General features: G+C 42.4%; 1 protein-coding gene across 4 annotated transcripts in view; it reads right to left on the bottom strand.

The window, feature by feature from the left end:
* spata20 (spermatogenesis associated 20) overlaps positions 1 to 22,502 on the bottom strand; it is a 479,531-nt gene that overhangs the window by 396,841 nt on the left and 60,188 nt on the right. For all 4 annotated transcript variants that reach the window (XM_063074197.1, XM_063074194.1, XM_063074196.1 and 1 more), the window contains exons 7-9: positions 20,055 to 20,185; positions 17,624 to 17,728; positions 5,961 to 6,035 (exon numbers count right to left, since the gene is read on the bottom strand). In XM_063074197.1, coding sequence (XP_062930267.1) covers positions 5,961 to 6,035; positions 17,624 to 17,728; positions 20,055 to 20,185 — 311 coding nt within the window. The remainder of the gene's footprint in view (positions 1 to 5,960; positions 6,036 to 17,623; positions 17,729 to 20,054; positions 20,186 to 22,502) is intronic.

The raw sequence follows: 22,502 nt of genomic DNA, 5'->3' as shown, positions 1-22,502 counted from the left end.
GGGCCTGTATTGTGCTGTAGGTTTTCTATGTTTCTATGCTGGGCCACTGGTTCATAAGCAGGCATTCCTCCAACTACAGAAACAGGTGAGAGGTTCCCCTATCCTCATCTTCCAAGGACAAAGGATAGCAGTCATGCAACACTGCATGAAATGCCAACACTACTGAGTGCTGCTGGAACTTAAAGCCTGTACAAGAGTTATGGTGACAACTACTGGACTTGGCACATACTAGCCATGGTAATGCAAAATCCAGATTGTATCAACAGCCACCAATTACTACAGCATCTCCTCAATGAGAAGGCAAATTCTTGCAAAGTCTAGTTCTCTCAAAGGGTGTTCCAGATTCTAGTACCGACTCGTATCAAAATTATCAAACTTCTGATGACAGGGTGCAAAAGCAAAGCAAAACCTTATTAAGTCACTCCTCAGATGCACTGTTACAGTAATGGACTTACAGATGAGAGGGTGCCAATACATGCAGAACAAAAGTTATGGGGAGACAATAATTTTTGTTCTCCTCAAATTGGGTTAAAGGGGAGACTTGATTGATGGGTTAAACATTTTGTAAGATTTTTATAGGGTTTTTTTGGAGGAACTGATTTCACTGGCAGGACTATCATTAACCAGGAGAAACAGAATCAAGTTAACTTATAAGCAAAGCAGAGCATTTATTGAGCTAGTCACATTTATAGACTGCAATGCTCTGCCTGAAAGTGTAAAGGAAGCAAATTCAGTAATAATTCCCTTTCAAAAGGGAACTGGATAAATATATAAAGAGGAAAAAATTGCAAGGTTTTAAGGGCTAAGGAATGGGAATAACTTTTTCAAAGTTCTGGTATAGAGATAAATGCCACCTTCTATGCTGTACATGATCCCATGATTGATGTGTCTTTCATTTGGCCAGAAGGAAGGGAAATTAAGCCAATTTTCCTGTTCTTAACCATTCTCTGGTGTCATTTACAAGAATAGAACAGGTGTTGGTGTTAACACAGAAAGTGAAGAAATTAAGAACACCTAACATTAGAACAGTCCATCATCAGCAGTACCACAGTTCCCATTTGAATTACCACTTTGCAAGCATTTAAAGGAAATCAATGCTCAGTCTAGAGCCATTGCTTAATGATGGCAAGAGATTGCAGATACTTGCCCTGTTTGGGGTGGGGGGGTGGAGGGGACAGACGGTGTGGTTAGGATGGCTTATTCTGATTGTCAAAAGTCACTTCCGTAGCGATTGGTTACTTTAGAAGCAGTTTTTCTCCTTGGTTAGCTGCCTGGTGTCCAGTTTCAAATATCCTAGATATATAGAGAGCGCGAGTAGCAGATTCCCTCTCTTCCTTTGTTTAAGGCAAGTGCTGCGCATAGCCATTGAGAAAGTATGCTCTGCATGTGCTTTTAGCTAAGTATGTTTGTTGAATTTTCAGCTTTATAGTTTCTGTAATTTAGGGAACATGAATGTTTGGCTGAATTTTGACTATTTGTAAATAACTGATTACAATACCTATTCACAGTCAACGCTTTCTGTCTCACTTGCCACACCCGCAAACCTGATTCAACATTGCATTTTGGCACTGTGGAAAGCAGGGACTGACTTTATAAGCAGAAATGAATTCTTTCAAAGGTTATTTAAAAGAGAGAGCACCCTCCAGATGAGAGATACAGAGTCCCAGGTTGGACAGATAATAACACAGGCTTTGGAGGTCTCAGTAACTTACTGATGGGTTATGGAAAGTCAGTAGATTGGTCAGATCACTTAGATTTTGCTGGGGTTGAAATGGGACACCACATTGCTTCCATACTTAAATGATTGGGTTTTCCTAGGAGAAGGGATAGCCAATGGGATGCTTTCTGGCATTTTGCAGTGATTGTAAGGCATCAGTACAAAATGATAACATTTCTAAATGAGGTCGAGGACCTCAGACAGCACTGTATTATTCTGAGAGAATCATTACTGATGGCTCAGAGTAGGGCTACAAAGTTAGAGGATACGATTATAGCGATCGCTTGTCAGCTAATGAACCTACAGAACTTAAACACTGCGCGCCAAGCAGGTTGGCAGCCCGACCCTGTTATGGTTCGAGCCATGATGAGATGAGGCGATGATCCTACTGTGGGATGGCGGATGGGGATGTTTGGCTGGATTATGAAAATGAGGGAGAGAGAGTAGCATGAACTCTTCGGTTTAATCCTCAAGATGATTGCCCTCTCCTTTGCATGTCCGAAACAGTACAGACCAGACCAATGATCATGCATCCCCACACCCAATATTGGCCTGAAGCTTCTTCCTTCCAGAAGGGGGAGGAGGAGGAGGAGGAGAAATGTGTGGGAGATGGTGTAATGGACACCTTCAAGACAACAGAGTTCAGAGAATTCTCGGCTAAGGAATTAGTGAGTTTAGGCGTTAGGTACAGACAAAAGGCTGGGAAGTCTTTGGCTACTGAGGATATGGGATGAGGGCAATACTGGAATGAGCCTATCTAATAGAGAGATGGGTGCCTTAGGGAGCCTATCATCCCAACAAGCAATCAAAAATGCTTTGAGCACACTGCTTGCTTCCCCTGAGCATAATGCATCACTATGGGTTCAAGTAATGGCTGTAGTTAAACTTGGGTACTCTTACTGAATGGAATTTAAAACCCCAAATAGAATGGAGCACGGTAGAGTACGGTACTAAAGTTTTACACCAGTGGGCTCTTATCACAGAGTTATACCACAATAGTTGTAACCCACCACAGGATATTGAACTAACTTCTGGAATGCCTGGACACATGGTTACAGAGACAGTCTTTTCAACGAAAGGGGCAGTGCTGTCTTTAATAGCACCAGCTGTTGGTCATCCTGTAAATACAGCGATTCAATTATGACGAGGTTTAGAGTACATAGAAGAGGGTGCATGTAACCAGATATGGAAGTCAGATAAGCAGACTGGGAGTGGGGGATCCCACATGTCCCATAAAGAAATGTGTTTAGTGTTGCAGAGGAACAAGTAAATTGAGATCCCACCCCCACCCTCTATGCAATATGGAGAAAGTACTCAAACACGAGGAACTCTGCAGATGCTGGAAATTCAAGCAACACACATCAAAGTTGCTGGTGAACGCAGCAGGCCAGGCAGCATCTCTAGGAAGAGGTACAGTCGACATTTCGGGCCAAGACCCTTTGTCAGGACTAACTGAAAGAAGAGATAGTAAGAGATTTGAAAGTGGGAGGGGGAGGGAGAGATCCAAAATAACTGAAAGAAGAGATGGTAAGAGATTTGAAAGTGGGAGGGGGAAGGGAAGATCCAAAATACTGTACAGGGAAGCAAGAGAAGGAGCCTGTTGCAGGGGAGGGGTTATTCTTCAAACCCTCTGCAGATAAGGACTCCTTATGTCCTCTGCCAGATTCCTCACATTTTCCATTCAGGATTCAGCTATGAAGGGCCATAGCTAATATTCACCAACGGTGGGAATCGGTGGGGGGGCGGGGTTAACGCCTCATTATTGTAGGGAGAGGCACTAACCACACTTCTCAGTTGTTCTCTGATAAGTCTGCTATTTCTCTATGAGAAATTGAAAATAACGGTCTGTGTTTTAAGTTTTTGAAGTTCCATGCGAAGCTTTAAAAAAGGGAACAGCCTTAGCTTTGTGTTTTGTGTTCTCTGGTCCTTTGTTTCTTGTGTTTGTTTAGTCAGTTACTTTGTTTCTTGTTTTCTTAATCAGTTACATGCTTACTGTGTCTTAATCTGTTACTTTGCTACTTAATTCCCTATGCAAATGACTCATTTCATACTGGCCATATGAAATTTGAGTTGATGGGGTAGAAATACAGGCAGCTTTATTCCAGAAATGAGATACCCACATTTCAGAGGGAATTGAGTACTTAGGGAGCAATTGTGGTAGTTCTATTGTTTTTGCATTTTCTAAATATCAGGAGCAAGTGCACTTGTATCCCTTTGCATTACAGAATGGCAAAGTGGTGGGAGATCCTGTGATACATTCCTGGGGATGGTATTTGAATTTGCACACTGGTCCAACAGGTCAGATTGCTGAACTTGTATGAGGAATCCTTACCACATCGCAGAAGGGATGCCACTGTTACTGATTCCTTTGACAAGCAAAAAGACTGTTGGGGGAAATTAAATGGCTGCTTGGGTTTTGGAGGAGCTGGGAGGGAGTAGTCTATTCCAGCCAACCTCAACCCAGAGTACAGTAACAGCCTTAAGGGACTTTAGCCTCAATAGCCCTGGTGGAGTAAGTACTTTAAGGGTTGATATTTCCCTACATACCATTTGTTGAATTGGAAGGTCCTGACTCTTAAAGTGATTTCCCCACCTGACAGAGTATTGGTGTAGGCAGTATGTTGGGTACAGGTACAAGGTGCAAGGTAAGAGCAGGAACAGTATCCCAGGACAACTGCGTCTATGCCAAATGGTGCTGTGAAGCCAGGCACTTATTGGACTCTGAATGCAGTTCCTAGGCCCACCTGTAGTTCACACATGGAGGTGAGGTTGATATCTGGTGCTGTATGCATGCCTTGGATGAGCACCTTTCCATGCTGGTTGGTAAGATGTCTATTACAAAGGAAGGAAGGCTTTGAATGATTGCCTTTCTCAGCATGGTGTGGCTAAACTGTCCTGGGAACTGATTTTGATGACCTTAGATTACCTGCTCACAAAGGAAGGTGGTAGTTGTACTGTTATTCAGTAAGAATGCTGCGCTACACTCCTGATGGGTTGGTGAACATCACTCACCCGGTTGATCATATCTGAGCGTCAACATAGATAATCAAGTGGGGGAATCACACTCCTGGGTGGGGCTGGTAGCCTTTTGAAGCACTGGGAGGTTGGTCAACTACTGTAGTATACTGGAAGGTGACTACTGGATTTATAGCATTGGGTATTGTCCTCCTGTGTTTTATATGTAACTTACGGAGTTTGCGAGAGTCATATTAATCTGAGGGTCGGATCATCACATTCACATCTTTCAAGGGGTGGAGTGCCCCTTTCAAGGGCAGCGTGGCTTATTCTGACTGCCGAAAGTTACTTCCATTGTGATTGGTTAGTTTAGAAACTGCAGCTGCTTTTCCTATTGGTTAGCTGCCTGGTGTCCAGTTTCAAATATCCTGGGTATATAGCAAGCATGTGTGGGAGGTTCTCTCTCTCCGTTTGTTTAAGGCAAGCACTGCACATAGCCACTAAGAAGGTATGCTCTGCGTACACTTTTAACTAAGTATATCTGTTGAATGTATGTTTGTTGACTATTTAGCTTTCAGTTTCTGTAACTTGGGGAACAGGAAGGTTTGGTCAATTTTTTACTGTTTGTACATAAGTGATTATTATATCTATTCACAGTCAGAGTTTTCTGTCTCACTCACCAGACACACGACCCCAATTCAAAATTACAATGCTGAAACCTGGAGCTAAAAACCAAACTACTGTAGAAATTCAGTGAGTCAGGCAGCCTCCAACATCAGCTCGACCCAAATCATCCATTATCTCTTTGCCTCCATAGATACTGCCTAACTGAGTTCCTTCAGCAATTTGCTTTTGATGCTATTACTTGATGAGCTTGGCAGAAAAAGAATGGCACAACCTAAATATAAACACAAGGGATTCTGCAGTTGCCAGTAAAACAGTATTTTGTGCACGCGGCCCAACCTGAATGCCTGGACTTTGCTGAGCAACCTGACCCCAGATCAAGGAGGTGTAGAGCTGAGGTTCCCAACCTGTTTATGCCATGGACTCCACGAATTAACTGAGGGATCCGTGGACCATAGGTTGGGAACTCCAGTATACAGCAACTCCCCAGGGACTGGATCTACAATGGCAGTAACATCTGGATAAGAACCGGGGTGGGAAGTTTCTTATAACCAGGTACATGGAAAAAAGCGCATTGATATTCAACTGTTGAAACAATACTTGAAAAACCCAATCTCTAATAATTGACACAAATCGTAGGAGTAGAGGAAAAGTGATGGCTTACCTTGTCACTCAGATCTCGTGAGACATAGAGCAGAATATCTCGAGCAACATCTGCAAAGAATGTGTCACCAGATATCTGCAGAAAGATGCATCAAAGTTTAGACAAAGCTGAAGGAACAAAAATACATACGCATCTGGTTAACAGCAGAAGTCCATTGCTCTGGAGTATTTTGTAGTAAAATTACATGAAGTTTTAATTTATCTCTGAGGAAAACAAACAGTAATTGCTGAGCATTAAGAAAATGAGATTTCACCAAGATATTTTTGCATTCTTGGCCAAGCTTCACAATACTTATATTCCCTCAACTTCTGCTATACAACCCTCATCCAATATCTTCTGTCATCCACAGGAACTTGCACCCTTAATTCTCACAGACAACTCTCAGGTGCAAGCCCCAAAATTTACCAATCCCAGTAAAAAAAAACACTGTATAAAAGCAATGCAGAAGGATCATCTTTGGACGGAATGGTCAAATATCCAAGGTTCAATCATTTCCATTCAAAATTCTAGTGAGAATGGGTTGTGAGGAGAAAATATAAATCAAAGCAACACACACAAAAAGCTGGAAGAACTCAGCAGGTCAGGCAGCATCGATGGAAAAGAACCCTTCTTCAGGACTGAGAAGGAAGGGCAAAGATGACAGAATAAAAAGGTGGAGGTGAGGGAAAAGAGGCTAACTGGAAGGTGATAGCTGAAGCCAGGTGGGTGGGAAAGGTCAAGGGCTGGAGAAGAAAGAATCTGATAGGAGAGGAGAATGGATCAGAGGAGAAAAGGAAGGAGGAGGAGATTCCAGGGGAAGTAATAGGAAGGTGAAAAGAAATAAAAGATCAGAGTAGGGAATAGAGGGGGGAGGAATCATTTAACAGAAGGAGAAATTGATATTTCTGCCATCAGGTTGGAGGTTACCCAGATGGAATATAAGGTGTTACTCCTCCACCCTATGGATGGCCTCATCTTGGCACAAGAGGAGGCAGTGGATCAACACATCAGAATGGGAATGGGAATTGGAATTAAAATATTTAGCCACTGGGACATTCAAATAAAATCAAAGAAATGTTGCTCAGGTGTGATGGTTGGTTGATCTCACACTGCAAAAAATACCATGCTTAGAAAATCTGAAACTATAATAGATCCATGGATACAATGTGAGCTTTACCCTATATCTAGCCCATACTTATTTTCCCTATGGGTGTTTGATGAGACTGCGCAGAAGGGACTTTAATCTAATCCATTTCTCTGCCAGATTCACATATCTAATGTGGGCAGTGTGTGAGTGAAAAGATGCATGTTCCTTTCCCAGCACTAACATTGCACATTTTGCCAAGCACGGAAATGCAAAAATAAACCTGCATTGTTACAAAAGACTAGATTACACCCACATTAATCTACAGCCTATAGAAGAAAATGCTCACCTCTGTGTTTAAGTCTGATATTAGCTTGCAAGATAATTCTAAAGTCCAACAATAGATAGAAAGAGAGGTAAACAAATCCTATCATTTAGAAGGCTGACAACTTTCAGAATAGTTTATCGAGGGAAAAGTTAACAAGTTATACCTGATTACCTCCCTCTCAAGTATTCCTGGAAGTTAAGTGTAATAAGATTGGTGTCTACTGATTTTTTCCTAGGATAAGCAGCTCTAAAATCAAGTGTCTCAAGTCCCTAATGAGTTCTCATTTCCTGAAACTGCTGTAAGTTATTGATTTTAGTTAGCTGCCACCTGATTAATGCTTTTTAAAAACTTGCTCCTGAACTAGTTCCAGATGCCGCTAAAAGGTGACAAGAGAAAGTAAAGCAGGCCAGCGATTAAGAAGTGCTTGAGACTGTAATTATACAAGAGACATTGATTCCCATGCCAACTCAGTTCTAGTTTGTCATTCAACCATGCATGCATACTCACAAATACAACCAAATGAAACAGCCAAGGTGCAGAACACAGTACAATCATTCACAGCACAAGGCACATATACAACAGCAGTAAAATACAATCACACAAATATATATATATATATAGTCCAGGTCCCCAAATCCACAAGTATTGCAGCAGTCTGCAGTCAAACACATCTTGTCTTTAGCTGATCGAGTATTGAAGAGCATTACCAACACCAGCGTGGAAGCTGTGCCAAACTGCCTCCAGTGGAGGGTATCAACTCCAACAGGCAACACCGCAGTTTGAAGCCTAGTCCTCGCAACAAACGAGGCTACACAGCTCCACCCACCGTCCACCCCGCTGTTGGTCAATAAAACAGTGAATTGGACTTGCAGCTTTCCACATTGCCAATGTCCAACAGAGCCTTGCAATCACAAGAAGGGCAACTAAGATGATCACTTGCAACTTAGACTGCACACCACCTTCCCACACCGACGTCTCTCTGATGCAGACAGCAGCATGACCCGCAGCAAATCCAGCCCCTTCAGTTTTTCTACCAACAAGCAACTCACTGATGGGGTAGACCTGCAGTACTTTAAGTTCTTAGTGTCTGGCAGTGTTTTCCAATTGTGACAAATAAGTTAAAAAAGACAATAACATCTTTGATTGACCCGCATTGTAGCCACTATGTCTGAGCATGCCACCAACTCAGTGACAGTTCCTGATTGCAAGACTGACTCTTGCCGTAGCTTAACCTAATTGCTGCGCTCTCGGTTAAGCATCAGAAGGGATTGTGTCCAACTACAGAGAATCAAATACAAGATCACACACAAGCAAACAGAACAATGTGCCACTATGTGCACTATGTAACTATCGCTGCCACCTTTCAGATGAAAATGTTATCCAAGGCTGTCATCTGCCCTCTAGGAAAAGATAACAGATCCCGAAGTTGTGTACTTTGCTTTACGGAAACATGGCTCACACCCATCATTTTGGATGCAGTGCTGCAGCCCAATGCCTTCACCATTCACCATACAGATAGGTCAGTTCAGTCTTCTAAAGTTGGAGGAGGTGAGTATGCTTTATACTCATCGTGGGTACTCACTGTGGTGCACATACTTGGTGGTTCTGTATCAGTCCTCCTCACACAACCTGTAATATCTAGTAGTCAAATGTCACTCTTTTCATCTGCCGAGGGAATTTTCTGCCGTGATACTAGAAGCAGTGTACATTTCTCCTCAAGCCAATGTCAGACAGGCACAGCTGAGCACCATGGTCAGCAAGCATGAAACAGCACACCCCAATGCCTTCCCTATCACTGCGGGAGATTTCAACCAGATCAGCTTAAAGAAGTGTCTGAACAATTACCACCAACATGTCACCTGTGGAACCAGAGGAGCCAACAAATATGAACACTTATACCACCATCGAAAACACAACATACCTACAGTTCTAATCAACAAGCTTGAAGACCTGGTACTTTCCTCTGTAACTGGATCCTTTGACTTCCTCGCTGGGAAATCACAATCCATGCAGATCAAAAGTAACATCTTCTCTTTGCTGATAATCAACACTGGCGCACTTCAAGTATGCATGCTTAGCCCATTGCTCTACTTTCTCTACGACCATGACTGTGTGGCTAGGCCCAGCTCTAATTATATTTATAAACTTGCCAAAAAAGAGGCATACAGGAGCAAGATAGATTAACTGGTTAAGCGGTATCATTACAACAACCTTGGTCAATAAGACCAAGGAACTGATGTGGCATTCAGGAAGAAGTCATCAGGGGAACACACACTAGTCATCATTGAAGGTTTAGCTGTGGAAAGGGTGAGCAGTTTCAAGTTCCTGGATGTCTACATCTCTGAAGACCTATCCTGGGCCCAATATATTGATGTAATTGCAAAGAAGGCACAACAGCAGCTATGATTCATTAGGAATTTGAGGAGACTTTGTATGTCACCAAATCCATTCATAAATTTCTACAGATTGCATCACCATCTGATACGGAGGGGCCACTGTACAGAACTGGAAAAAGCAGCAGAACGTTATCAACTCAGCCAGCTCCATCATGGGCACCTGCAAAAAGCAGTGCCTCAAAAAGGTGGCATTTATCATTGAGGACCTCCACCACCCAGGACATTCCCTCTTCTCATTACTACCATCAAGGAGAGGGTACAGAAGTCTGAAAACACACACTCAATCTTTCAGGAACAGTATCTTTCTCTCTGCCATCAGATTTTTGGGCAGTCAATGAACCCATGAACCCATGAAATCCTGAACCCTCAGGATTTTTTCCTCTTTTTTGCACTACTTATTTAATTTATTTTATAAATACATAGATATATAGATATATATACACACACACATAGATATATATATATATATATATATATATACATATATATATATATATATATATATATATATATACACATACACACACACACATGTATTGCAATGCACTGCTGCTGCAAAACAGCAAATTTCATAACATACACCAATGATATTAAACCTGATTCTGATAATGCACTACCCCAGAAAGCAGAAAAAGAATTATCCTTGGTGTCCTTCTTCTTCGGCTGTCCATCGTTTTTCGATGTTAACTGAGGCCTGGGCAAGGTTGTATGGAAGACCGGCAGTTGCCCGTGATGCAAGTCTCCCCTCTCCACGCCACCAATGTCGACCAAAGGAAGGACCCATACAGCTCGGCACCAGTGTTGTCACAAAGCAATGCCTTGCTCAAGGACACAACACACTGCCTCAGCTGAGGCTCGAACTAGCAACCTTCAGATCGCTAGACCGACGCCTTAACCACTTGGCCACGTGCCACACTCCTTGGTGTCCTGACTACTATTTATCTCCCAACCATCAATCAACAATACTGATTTTCTTGTCATTGTGCTGTGTTTGTGGAAGAAATAGCTGTAAACTGCTTCAGGGTACTCACTGATCACAAAAAGTGTTTATTTTTAAGGCACATCTCTCTTTGACTCAGAAGCATCATTTTTAGGATGTCTGAGCAGGTGCCTCTAAACAGTTACATTTTTAACATGGGAGAAAGAGTATTCGCACACTGACAGGTGGAACTGTACTCACCCTACCTTGGGGGATAAAATATAAAGGTCATTGCAGTACAGGAGCAAGGAAGTGATCCATTAGTTAAAAAACCAAGTTCAATCTCCAACAGAAATATTGCCTTTTGTCTTGGACAACTCGTTTCAGGAAAGCTACAGTAGCTTCTGGAATCACTTCAGTCTACTGTAGATAGATGCAGCCAAAATTAAAGTATACTGCAATCAGGAAAGCTGAATAAAGAAAACTTGTATTCCACTGAATGTGGAGGACCAAGTACTGACCTAAATGATGGGTTTAAAATAATAAATGAGTATTTACACAGTTGATACAGCAAAGGCATTTCTTCAAGGCTACAATCCAGAACATTGAAGAACAACCTTGGCATAGAGTTACGGAGTCACACAGTATGCAAACAGGCCCTGTGGCCCAACTCATCCATTTTGTCTAAGGTGTCCATGTTTGACCCATATCTCTCTTAGCCTTTCTTATCCATTTACCCGGCTAAATGTCTTTTAAATGTATTATTGGACCTAGCTAATGTGTTATTGAGTCTGGCAGCTAATGGTACACTTGCATCAACTTCTGCAGTAAAAAATAGCCCCTCATGTTCCTTCTAAGTCACTCCCCTCTTATTTCCACCTACGTCCTCAGGTTTTGATTTCCTTTTCCTGGGAAAAAAGATTCCTCTCAACACCCATTGTTGGAGGTGTACCCAGGATCCTGCCAACAGAGTCATTAACTCTGCCCATGCATATTTCCTCCTTCATTTCTGAAAGAAGATTCCTTCTGGAGGACAGCATTTCACAAAGGCAGTATGTGCCAGAATTAACAAGCCTTTCAGTAAAATGCACAGAGTTCCTCGAGGATTAGTTGTGCAACGTGCTTTGGTAAGGATTATGACAATGCTCTTTGAAAGTCTTAACATAGAACATAGAACAGTACAGCACAGTACAGGCCCTTTGGCCCACAATGTTGTGCCGACCCTCAAACCCTGCCTCCCATATAAGCCCCCACCTTAAGTTCCTCCATATACCTGTCTAGTAGTCTCTGAAACTTCACCCTAGTGTATCTGCCTCCACCACTGACTCAGGCAGTGCATTCCACGCACCAACCACTCTCTGAGTAAAAAACCTTCCTCTAATATCCCCCTTGAACTTCCCACCCCTTACCTTAAAGCCATGTCCTCTTGTATTGAGCAGTGGTGCCCTGAGGAAGAGGCACTGGCTATCCACTCTATCTATTCCTCTTATTATCTTGTACACCTCTATCATGTCTCCTCTCATCCTCCTTCTCTCTAAAGAGTAAAGCCCTAGCTCCCTTAATCTCTGATCATAATGAATACTCTCTAAACCTGGCAGCATCCTGGTAAATCTCCTCTGTACCCGTTCCAATGCTTCCACATCCTTCCTACAGTGAGGCAACCAGAACTGGACACAGTACTTCAAGTGTGGCCTAACCAGAGTTTTATAGAGCTGCATCATCACATTGCGACTCTTAAACTTCCACTGTTCCACTGTATAGCCTGTGTTCCCAGACTACACTAGCCAAATCCTCCCTCGTCCCACTTTAGTCTCCATTGTTGAGGCATAATACACTGGTTTTCAGTAGAGCTACTGCACCTTCCATTTGTATGAGAAACTCAGTCATACTGTGATCACTCTTTCCAAGAGGACCCCTAACTACAAGATCACTAATTTTACCTGTCTCATTGTACAGACCAGTTCTAAGATAGCACATTCCTTTGTAGGTTCAGTAATATGCTGTTCAAGAAAGCCATCATGGATGCATTCTTTGAGGTCCTCCTGAAGACTGCCTCCACTAACTTGATTCAACCAATCTATGTGCAAGTTAAAATCCCCTATGATAACTGCTGTTCCATTCTTACTTGCCTCAGATACTTCTCAGTTTATTGCCTGTGCCTCTGTAATGTTATTGTTCGGTGGCCAATAGACAACTCCCACTAGTGATTTCTTTCCCCTTTATTATTCCTAATCCCTACCAAAATAGATTCAACATTCTGCTCCTTAGATCTTATACCGTCTCTCACTATCACCCTGATCTTATCTTTAATTAAGAGTGCTACACCACCTCCCTTACCTTTCTGCCTATCCTTTTGTATTACCTGATATCCTTGGATATTTAATTCCCAATCCCGCCCACCCTGCAACCACATCTCTGACAGTATACAACCAGAAATTCTTATTCTTCATAGACATCAAAAAAACAAAAAAAACAAAGAATGAATGACAGAAAATCAGACCCCAAAGCGCTCTCTCCCCCTCCCATGTAAAGCTGCAGCAGAACCATTCAGCCTCTCCCCACATGCACCAACAAAAACACCAACCCCTCCCTCCACCATGCAAGCAATAGGAAAAGCCACCAAAGAGACCAGTGAGAGGAGGAATTAAAGATGGCACCAGAGGGAGACTTCTTCAAGTCCAATGTCTCTTCTAATCTCCCTCTAATGTCTCTTCTTTCCTTTTCAAGGAGGCTGTGGCTCTCCTCTTTAGTGATAGCTATTGTCGGAGTCCATGCTTTACAGATGCACTCAAACTGCGGTTCATCATGGCAGTAGGATCCTGTTCTCAGAGCTTATCGAGCAACCTAGCGTTTTCGATATCTCCAGGAGCGGCCTGGAAGACATTTGCCTTTGGGGAGCAGCCCTGCTGCCCTGTGGGCAACCCGATTCTTCACTAGTGTCACTAACTGAAGCATTGCAGGAGATCGGAAGATCAAGAAAGCAGTGTACGCTGCTGTCGAAATAAGCAATGCTGCCGACTGTAACACTGAAACAGCAAGCTGTTGGTCTCCTCTCTCACTGTGGCAGGAGCGATACCCCTCTCCCTCATGAAGGAAAGAGAGAGTCAGTGGACATCGAACTGTTGGGATGATGGACTCCAAATGGTTTTTGCTGGACTCTAAGTCATAGTCTCTTTGGGGGCTTTGCTATTGTTGGCATGGTAGATGTGGGGGGGTGGGGGGTACGACTGATGCTTTTGCTGAGGCAGGTCGGGGGGAGGGGTGCTTTGGGGTTCTAATGTTTTCCTGTCATTCATTTTTGGGGTTCTTCTTCTGTTTGATGGATGTCTGCAAAGAGTAAAACTTTCAGGTTGTATACTGTATACGTTCTCATCCTCTGATATTAAATGGAACCACTGAACCAGAGTCCATTAAAAACTACAGACCATAACCTAACACTTCAGTATCTCAGACAGGCTCTCTCTCACTAGTGAGGGAAAGAGAGAGAACTCCTGCAACAATGACAGCAGGGAGACCAGAAGCTCACTGTTCAAATGTTACAATCTTCCACATCACTTCACCGAGCCCCCAAATTCAAGGCCTGACATGTCGTGAGAGAGGAGAGAGGAGAGAGGGGAGGGGGAGAGAGGGGGGAGAGAGGGGGAAGGGGGGAAGGGGGGAAGGGGGAAGAGGGGAGAGAGAGGGGAGAGAGAGGGGAGGGAGAGAGGGGAGGGAGAGGGGAGGGAGAGAGGAGAGGGGGAGGGGGAGAGGGGGAGAGGGAGAGGGGGAGAGGGAGGGGGAGAGGGAGGGGGGAGGGGAGGGGGGAGAGGGGGGAGGGGAGGGGGAGGGGGAAAGGGGGAGAGAGAGAAGCTCACACGAACTGCTGTTTCAATCTCCCACAACACAAGGAACTGGGTCATCCATAGTGCATGAAGGGCTCACATGTAACAAATCATCTGCAGTGTAAAATCTCTTGGTGCCCTAGTCTGACCACTTCATTGTACCTACTTTCCGCTTGACAGCTAAAGCAACTATCATCCTTTCAATAATGAAATCCCCGTATGCAACATCAGAACATTTTATAAACCTTTCTCTGATAATTTCCCAGCATAAACCTTTGATACATGATACCAAATAGGTTTAGAATACTGTATTGGTATTGCCTGCTGAAGACAACACAAGAACAGCAATTTGTACTTTAACATGATAAAATGTCCCCAGCAGTTCATGAAAGTGTTACAAAACAAAAGAGGAACAGCACCTCATATTCTGCCTGATCTAGTGAGTTCCTCTTACAGTTATGAGACCCCCATCACCGTGTTCAATTTCCCTCCTCCATCCACTTCATCTAGTCACCACTCACAAACTCCTCCCACTGGGTGTCTCGCTCCACTGCTCTCACCTTCCCACCCCACCACCCAAATTTGGTTCCATGCTCCACTTTCCCTTTCTATCAGATTCCATCATCAGAAGCCCTTAGTCACCTCCACCTTTCAAGTCCCTGCCTCTATCACTATTTCCACCCTTCCCTCCTTCATCTGCCTATCACCTCTCCTCAACTGGATCTACTTATCGTTTGCCAGCTCTTGCTCCACCCTTCCCCTCTATTTTTTCAGTCATATGAAGAGTCTTGACCCTAAATATGCCTGTTCATATTCCTCCAAAGATGCTACGTTTTTCTCCAGCGTTCTATTTGTTGCTGTTATAAAACAAAATCTTGATGGCCGAGTTATTAGGTTAGGGGACAACACCAGTTAACAAGAGGGGTTTATGGAGGGTCATAAATAACAATGATGAGGTGACAGGTGATGACATTAAAAAGGGAAAGCCAGAGCTCAGGGTCAAGCAACTGAAACCAAAGTGGTCCATATGAAAAATCAACAAGAAACAAGACGACACAGCTACAAAATGTAACCACCTCACGTTTTGGTAGCTAAGATCAATCTCTTCAATTGCAGTCTATTTTGGACTTACATCTACACTATTACCTTGAGGAATAAGACTTAATGCTTGTAACCAAACACATCCATCCATTCTGGCAGCTTGCTGTTTCATTCTCAAATTACTCTGAATCAAATGTGAAGAAATTTGACTGGAAAATCTGTAGTGAAAGTGTCAGCTAACATTCCTGACGTGACAATTCCTCATACACTTCTCATACTTTGCTAGAATAAGAAAAGTATTTGGTTCATCAAGTCTATTCCAGCTTTCAGAGCAGAGCAATCTCATCCCCCCACATTTATGGCAATCTACAAAATCCTTTATCAAGAGTTTTGTCAGACACCCTAACATTTTTGCATTTCAGGGTCAGATTTCATTCCTATTTTCTTTCACATGCTCATCAATCCCCCACAAACTTCAGATGATTTACAGTTGCCAATCAACCTACCAACTATACAACAAAGACTTGAGTTAAAATGAACCCTTGTGCATAATGATTTTTCTTCACATCGTCTCTGAGTAGATTTTAACAAAAAGGAATATGTTGATGTTTTCCTGCCAGTTACTAATTCAACCAGATAAGAGCAAAACTAAAAAAAATGTCACTAATGGTTAGAAGAAAAACAAGCTAGTTTGATATACTAAGCTCAAATCAGAATCAGCAATATCAAGAAAGTTAGTAAGATACTAAACTGGCAGAGTTCCTCATGTTACTTTAACGCAGGAGATGTCAGTTAAAAGCAGAATCTTGCTAATAAGATGAGGAGAAAAATACAACAAAATGAATACGTGGGAGGACATTGATGTGGAGTACAAACATCAGCTCGGGCCAATCCATTACTTTTACTGGAATACGTGCATCACCAGCTCCCCCTTGCGACCAATGAAGAAATGCGCAGTGACACAAGTTACTCATGCATCTTGTCGAGGGTTGGCACAGCTTCAATTATTATTAATCTGAATTTGTTTTTAAAAGATTTAGGGGCTTCCAATCAAGTGTGAAGATATGGAGCACGTTAAAGATGCATATTTTCATAAATTCAGGAAGAACATTATTTGTGGAAAAAATAATTTAGGTTTCTGATACGTATGGATAGCAGGGTTTGCAACCTTTGTCTTTGTCACCCATAATCTTTATCTTATATAACAGAGGAAAAGGAGGACACTCATCCCTCTGAATCCATACCAGTTTCCAGGGGAACAGTACCACAAGTTACATCCCCCCTCTACTTTCCTGTATGCCCACAAGACTATTTGATGCACTGAAATAGTTAAGACTTGCATTTATATAGTGCCTTTAATGTGCAAAATCATTTCAAGCCAGTTGAATGGTATGTAATCAGTAAAAATAGACTGACATCCAGCCAAAAGAAACTGTAAGAATCAATGAAAGTTTGATACAAAAAACATTTTAATGGTTGTCTTAAACGAGGAAGAAGAGGTGGAGGCAGAAAGTGGGCTTCAATATTATGCACTAAGCTCATTTGTTTGGGTTTTGTTGCCATTTTAAACATGATGCAAATCCAGTGACAGATAATCCACAGACTGTGTAGGAGGGAGTTTCACTCAAGATTTTACTGAGACTGCACTTGTCTTAGTGATGCTCATGTGGCCAAGTGGTTAAGGTCGTGAGTTCGAGCCCCAGCCGAGGCAGCGTGTTGTGTCCTTGAGCAAGGCACTTAGTCACACATTGCTCTGCGACGACACTGGTGCCAAGCTGTATGCGTCCTAATGCCCTTCCCTTGGACAACAGTGGTGTCGTGGAGAGGGGTGACTTGCAGCATAGGCAACTGCTGGTCTTCCATACAACCTTGCCAAGGCCTACGCCCTGGAGAGTGAAGACTTTCCAGGCAAAGATCCATGATCTCACAAGACTAACCTATTTTAGCCTTTTACCTAACCCATAATGGCTCTGAAACTGAGATTCCTCCAAACCCAATAATTAATTCCGTTCACTTTGATGAAGGTAAGGGTATTCAAAAATAGTGACAACATAGTTGTGAATTTAAAGGGGTTCCTCTTTTTTTTTTAGCTCACCTGATAAGCCTCTGTGTAGGAAACTGCCAGCTGCCCCTGGTCATACAACATCTTCTCAAAGTGGGGTACATGCCAGTGTTGGTCTGTGGAATAGCGATGGAAGCCCTAGCACAGGAAAGAGTAACATTAAAGTTTGAGCAAGCATCTAATTTATCTGGAGATTCCAAAAGAATGAGCAATTTCTTCAAATATAAATCCATGTCAGGTTACATTAACAACCACACTTCAAAAGCATTTCCAAAACTGTGATGTCTTGTATGAGGGTCTGAAGTTGTAAATAATAAAATTTATGCAATTTTGTTTAAACAACTAAATAATGAGTTTTTGACACACTATCTACTGGCAGCCTAAAAGATCCATTATGCTTAAAGGACCTACAACATGTGCAATACAACTGAACCCAGGAAACACAACAGCAAATTTTAATATTTTAATAGTCTGTAAAATTTTCACCCTTGGCCTGTATTTGTCCCAGGTAACCTACCATAAACCTTCCTCTGGACTATACAATAACCCAAGATGTTCCACAGGAGCGATAGCCAAAAAGAAAGACAGCATTTGACTAAAGCAGGTGATCACACAACATTGACTAAAGAGGTAAGTTTCTTGAAGGTCTTAAAGGAAAAGAGAAAGGGATTAGAGTGGCAGAGCTGTTTAAGGAGCAAATTTAACAATGTAGGGTCTGGACAGCTTAAAGCAGAGCCAGAGGCATTTTACTGTGGTCATTTAACCTATCAACCCACACATTTTTGAAACATAGGAGGAAACTAAAGCACCTGGAGGAAATCCCTAAGGTCATCAGGAGAACATGCAAACTCTCCACACAATACTGGTGGGTTATCGCTGAACCCAGGTCACTGGAACTGTGAAGCAGCAACTCTACTAACCACACCAGTGTGCTGCCCCTATTAATCAACATAATCAACATACTTGTTATCAAATGAAGGACCAAGACTCATTTTGTGCCTTAATTTATCCAGAAATGATTTTCTAGTAATGAAGTGCAACCTCAGTTGTGATGAGTTAACATTTGGATGATCGTACTACTCCTAAGGTTTGATACGTCTTGTCCTTAATCATTGGGGGTCAAGGCTGTGGCCTCAGATGGCTTACAACTGGAGCTTTGCCTTAGAATGCACTGACAGCCTTTGGCAAGAGGCTGAAGACGGCACCTCACTTTCTGCCAAAGCTTTATAACTTGTTTTAAATAACTCTGATGTTCAGAGACATTTAAAACATATTAGCATTGATTCAATTAATTAAAAAAGCTATTAATTTAAAAGAAACATAAAATTTAAAATACATTAGAGCACTGACAAATAATTAAAAGCATTAAAATAACATAAAGAAATAAGTAAATGAACTGAACTTAATTAACTGAACTTAATTACCCATCTAATCTATGCCCCCTGGAATCCCCATTTAAGTTGTCGTTCAGGATGGCGGCAGGCAGATTCTACAGTGTAGTGTCAGGGGAATCAGGCACAACTATCTCAGGATTCCACATGAAGTCCATCAACAGAAGGGAGCAAGATACAAGCCAATATTTGTTACTCATCACACCTCAGAATTGCAAGAAGACCCACAGAAGTCCAAATTTGACTTTCCTAGGACGGCCTGAACTATCAGCCATAGGCAGCACAGTCTGGCTGGTATTGTTGTCCTTACCTGGCCCCAGATTCACCACTTAAATCTCATGCCTCCCATCAATTGATTTCTTTTCTGTCTGATTCTAAATTTTCTGCCAGCTCTAATCAGGATAGGCTTACAAGCCTCAACTTTAATCATCTGCAAACTGACACTATACCTTCAATTGTCCTTCCTCAGCCTAGCATTTTTTTCAGATACTCACTTAAAGCTGACCGTTTTTCCAAAATGTGTTTACTTGTTCCAATACTTCATATGTTGAGTGTCTAATTTTATTTTAACTTGCTTTGGTGAAGCACTTTAGAGGTTTAACAACCTTAAAAGCATTATGAGAAAAACAAGTTGTGACTTAAGCCTGAAAAGTTTCTATCACTCGTGCCAGAAAGTCCAAAAATCAAGCCTTCAAAGTATATCAACATTCTGCTGGTTCCAGCATGTGAAAATGACAGACAGAGGAAGTGTATCTGTTCCAGTATTGGGAGGGTTCTCCAGAGGATGAACCCTGCCAGAATCTCAGAGAATTCTAAATAATCCAGCAACCTCTTCTCGTGGTTTAGGTGAACTTTAAGGACTGATCGACCCCATTTTCCTTTTCCCTGACCTATTAAATCACAATAATTACAACCATCTAAGATGGTTCATTTAAGATGTTTCTGAGATGAGATGTTGTACATGTTCACAGATGATATTCAACTTGAACAAGTCATTTAGTTTTCGGCTACTTAGACCCAAAGCTATCTCCACCTCGAGGAAAGGATTTTCAGTGTGACTCAAAGTAACCTACCTGCCCGATATGATCATGGATTCCTCCAAGAGCCATCATTTTCAGTGTGTGCAGAGCCATCTCCAGGGCCTGAGCTCCATTCACACTGGTCTTGTTTAAAGCCCAAAAACGGAACAGGAAATTGAAGTTTACTGTTTGGAGGAGAAGAACAGATCATTATCGTTAAGTTAGAAGCCATCAATTACTAAAGTTCACTAAAAGGTGAGGCTAGACAAGCGATACTACAAATTGTGCCTCATTCACCAGGAAATGAAACACTACAGCACAGAAACAGGCCTTTCTGCCTACCCAGCCCATGCCGAACTATTATTCTGCTTAGTGTCATCGACCTGCACCTGGACCATAACCCTCCATACTCTTTCCAAAACTTCCAAATTTCTCTAAAATATGGAAATCAAACCCACATCCATCACTTCTGCTGGCAACTCATTCCTCACTACACCACCCTAAGTATAAGCTCCCCCTCATGTTCTCCCTAAACATCTCACCTTTCACCCTTAACCTCTAGTTCTAGTCTCATCCAACCTCAGTAGAAAACGACAGTTTGCGTTTACCCTACCTATATCCTTAGAATTTAGAACACCTCAAACAAATCTCCCCTCATTCTCCTACGCTCAAGGGAATAAAGTCCGAACCTATTCAACCTTTCCCTATAACTCAGTATCTACCATGTACAACATACTCTTTCTTGTCTGCACATGCTCCTGCCTTGCTCCCTTTTAAGTACATGTTTCCACAAGAATATTCCTCACATAGAGCCCTGTGGAACACCAGTCTCCCATCACCACACAGAATATGTTCCATCTACAACTGGCAGGTGGCATAGTGGCATCAGCGTTGGACTTCGGGGCGAGAGGTCCTGAGTTCGAATCTGGCCGGCTCCCTTGCACGCTCTCCATCCGTGCCTGGGTTGAGTGTCGAGCTAACAACTTGACCTCGTAAAAAAAAAACCTGGAGAGGGATGGGCTCTGCCAGGTTTCAGATGCCCAAGACACACTATACAATGAGCATACAAAAAAAAAAGCTTGTCATGACGGCGCGCGCACACACACACACACACACACACACACACACAACCTGATCCTGCCTGGTATGGAAATTGTACTTCCCTCAATCGCAGGACTCAAAGAGTGGTGCGGACAACCCAGTGCATCTGTAGATGCCAACTACCCATTATTCAGAACATTTATAAAGACGGGCGTGTGTAAAAAGGACCAAAAGGATCATTGGGGACCTGAGTCACCCCAACCACAGACTGGAAACGGTACCGCAGCATAAAAGTCAGGACCAACAGGCTCTGGGACAGCTTCTTCCACCGGGCCATCAGACTGCTTAATTCATGCTGACACAACTGTATTTCTATGTTATATTGACTATCCTGTTGTACATACTATTTTTTATAAATTACTATAAATTGCATATTTCACACTTAGACAGAGACGTAACGTCAAGATTTTTACTCCTCATGTATACGAAGGATGTAAGTAATAAAAGTCAATTCAATTCAAATTGAATTCAATTCACTCTCTGCTTTCTGTAGGCAAGCCAATTCTGAATTCATGCAGCCAAGTGTTTTTGGATCCCATGCCTCGACTTTCTCAATGAACCAACCATGGGAAACCTTGTCAAGCACCTTACAAATCCATGTACACAACATCCACTGTTCTACCTTCATCAGTGTGTTTTTATCACTTCCCAAAGTATTCAGTCAGGCTTCTGAGGCACAACCTGCCCCTCACAAAGCCATGCTGGCTATCCTTAATTAAACTATGCTTCTCCAAATGCTTGTAAATCTGTCTCTATGAACCCTTTCCAATAACTTGCCACAACTGATGGAAGATTCACTTGTTTCCTGCTTTTTGTGATTTTTATAACTGACTGATGAGGAAATGGAAGGGTGTGTTATAAAGTTTGCAGGTGACACAAAGGTTGGTGGTAATACTCTGGGGATTGAGCTTAAGAACCACAAGATAATACTGCAGCTGTATAAAATGCTAGTTAAATCACATTTGGAGTATTTGAGGGGATGTTCCACGAGTTAAATCACATTTGGAGTATTTGAGGGGATGTTCCACGAGTAGCCATGGGCATGGCAAGGGCCCAAGCTATGCCTGTCTTCTCATTGGCTATGTAGAGCATTCCATGTTCCAAGCCTTCCACAGTAATGCTCCCCAGCTCTTTCTCTGCTACATTGATGACTACATTGGTGCTACTTCATGCACTCATGCTGAGCTCATCAATTTCACTAACTTTGTCCCCTACTTCCACTCTACCTTTAAATTCACTTGGTCCATTTCTGATACCTCCCTCCCCTTTCTCGGTCTCTCTATCTCCATCTCTGGAGACAAACCGTTGACCAACATCTTTTATAAACCTATCAATTCCCATGGATTAACTATATCTCTTCCCACACTGTCTCCTGTAAAAATGAGATTCCCTTTTCTCAGT

Source organism: Mobula hypostoma, chromosome 22 (assembly GCF_963921235.1).
Source record: "Mobula hypostoma chromosome 22, sMobHyp1.1, whole genome shotgun sequence".
NCBI lineage: Eukaryota > Metazoa > Chordata > Chondrichthyes > Myliobatiformes > Myliobatidae > Mobula > Mobula hypostoma.
This window is presented reverse-complemented; position numbering and strand designations above follow the sequence as displayed.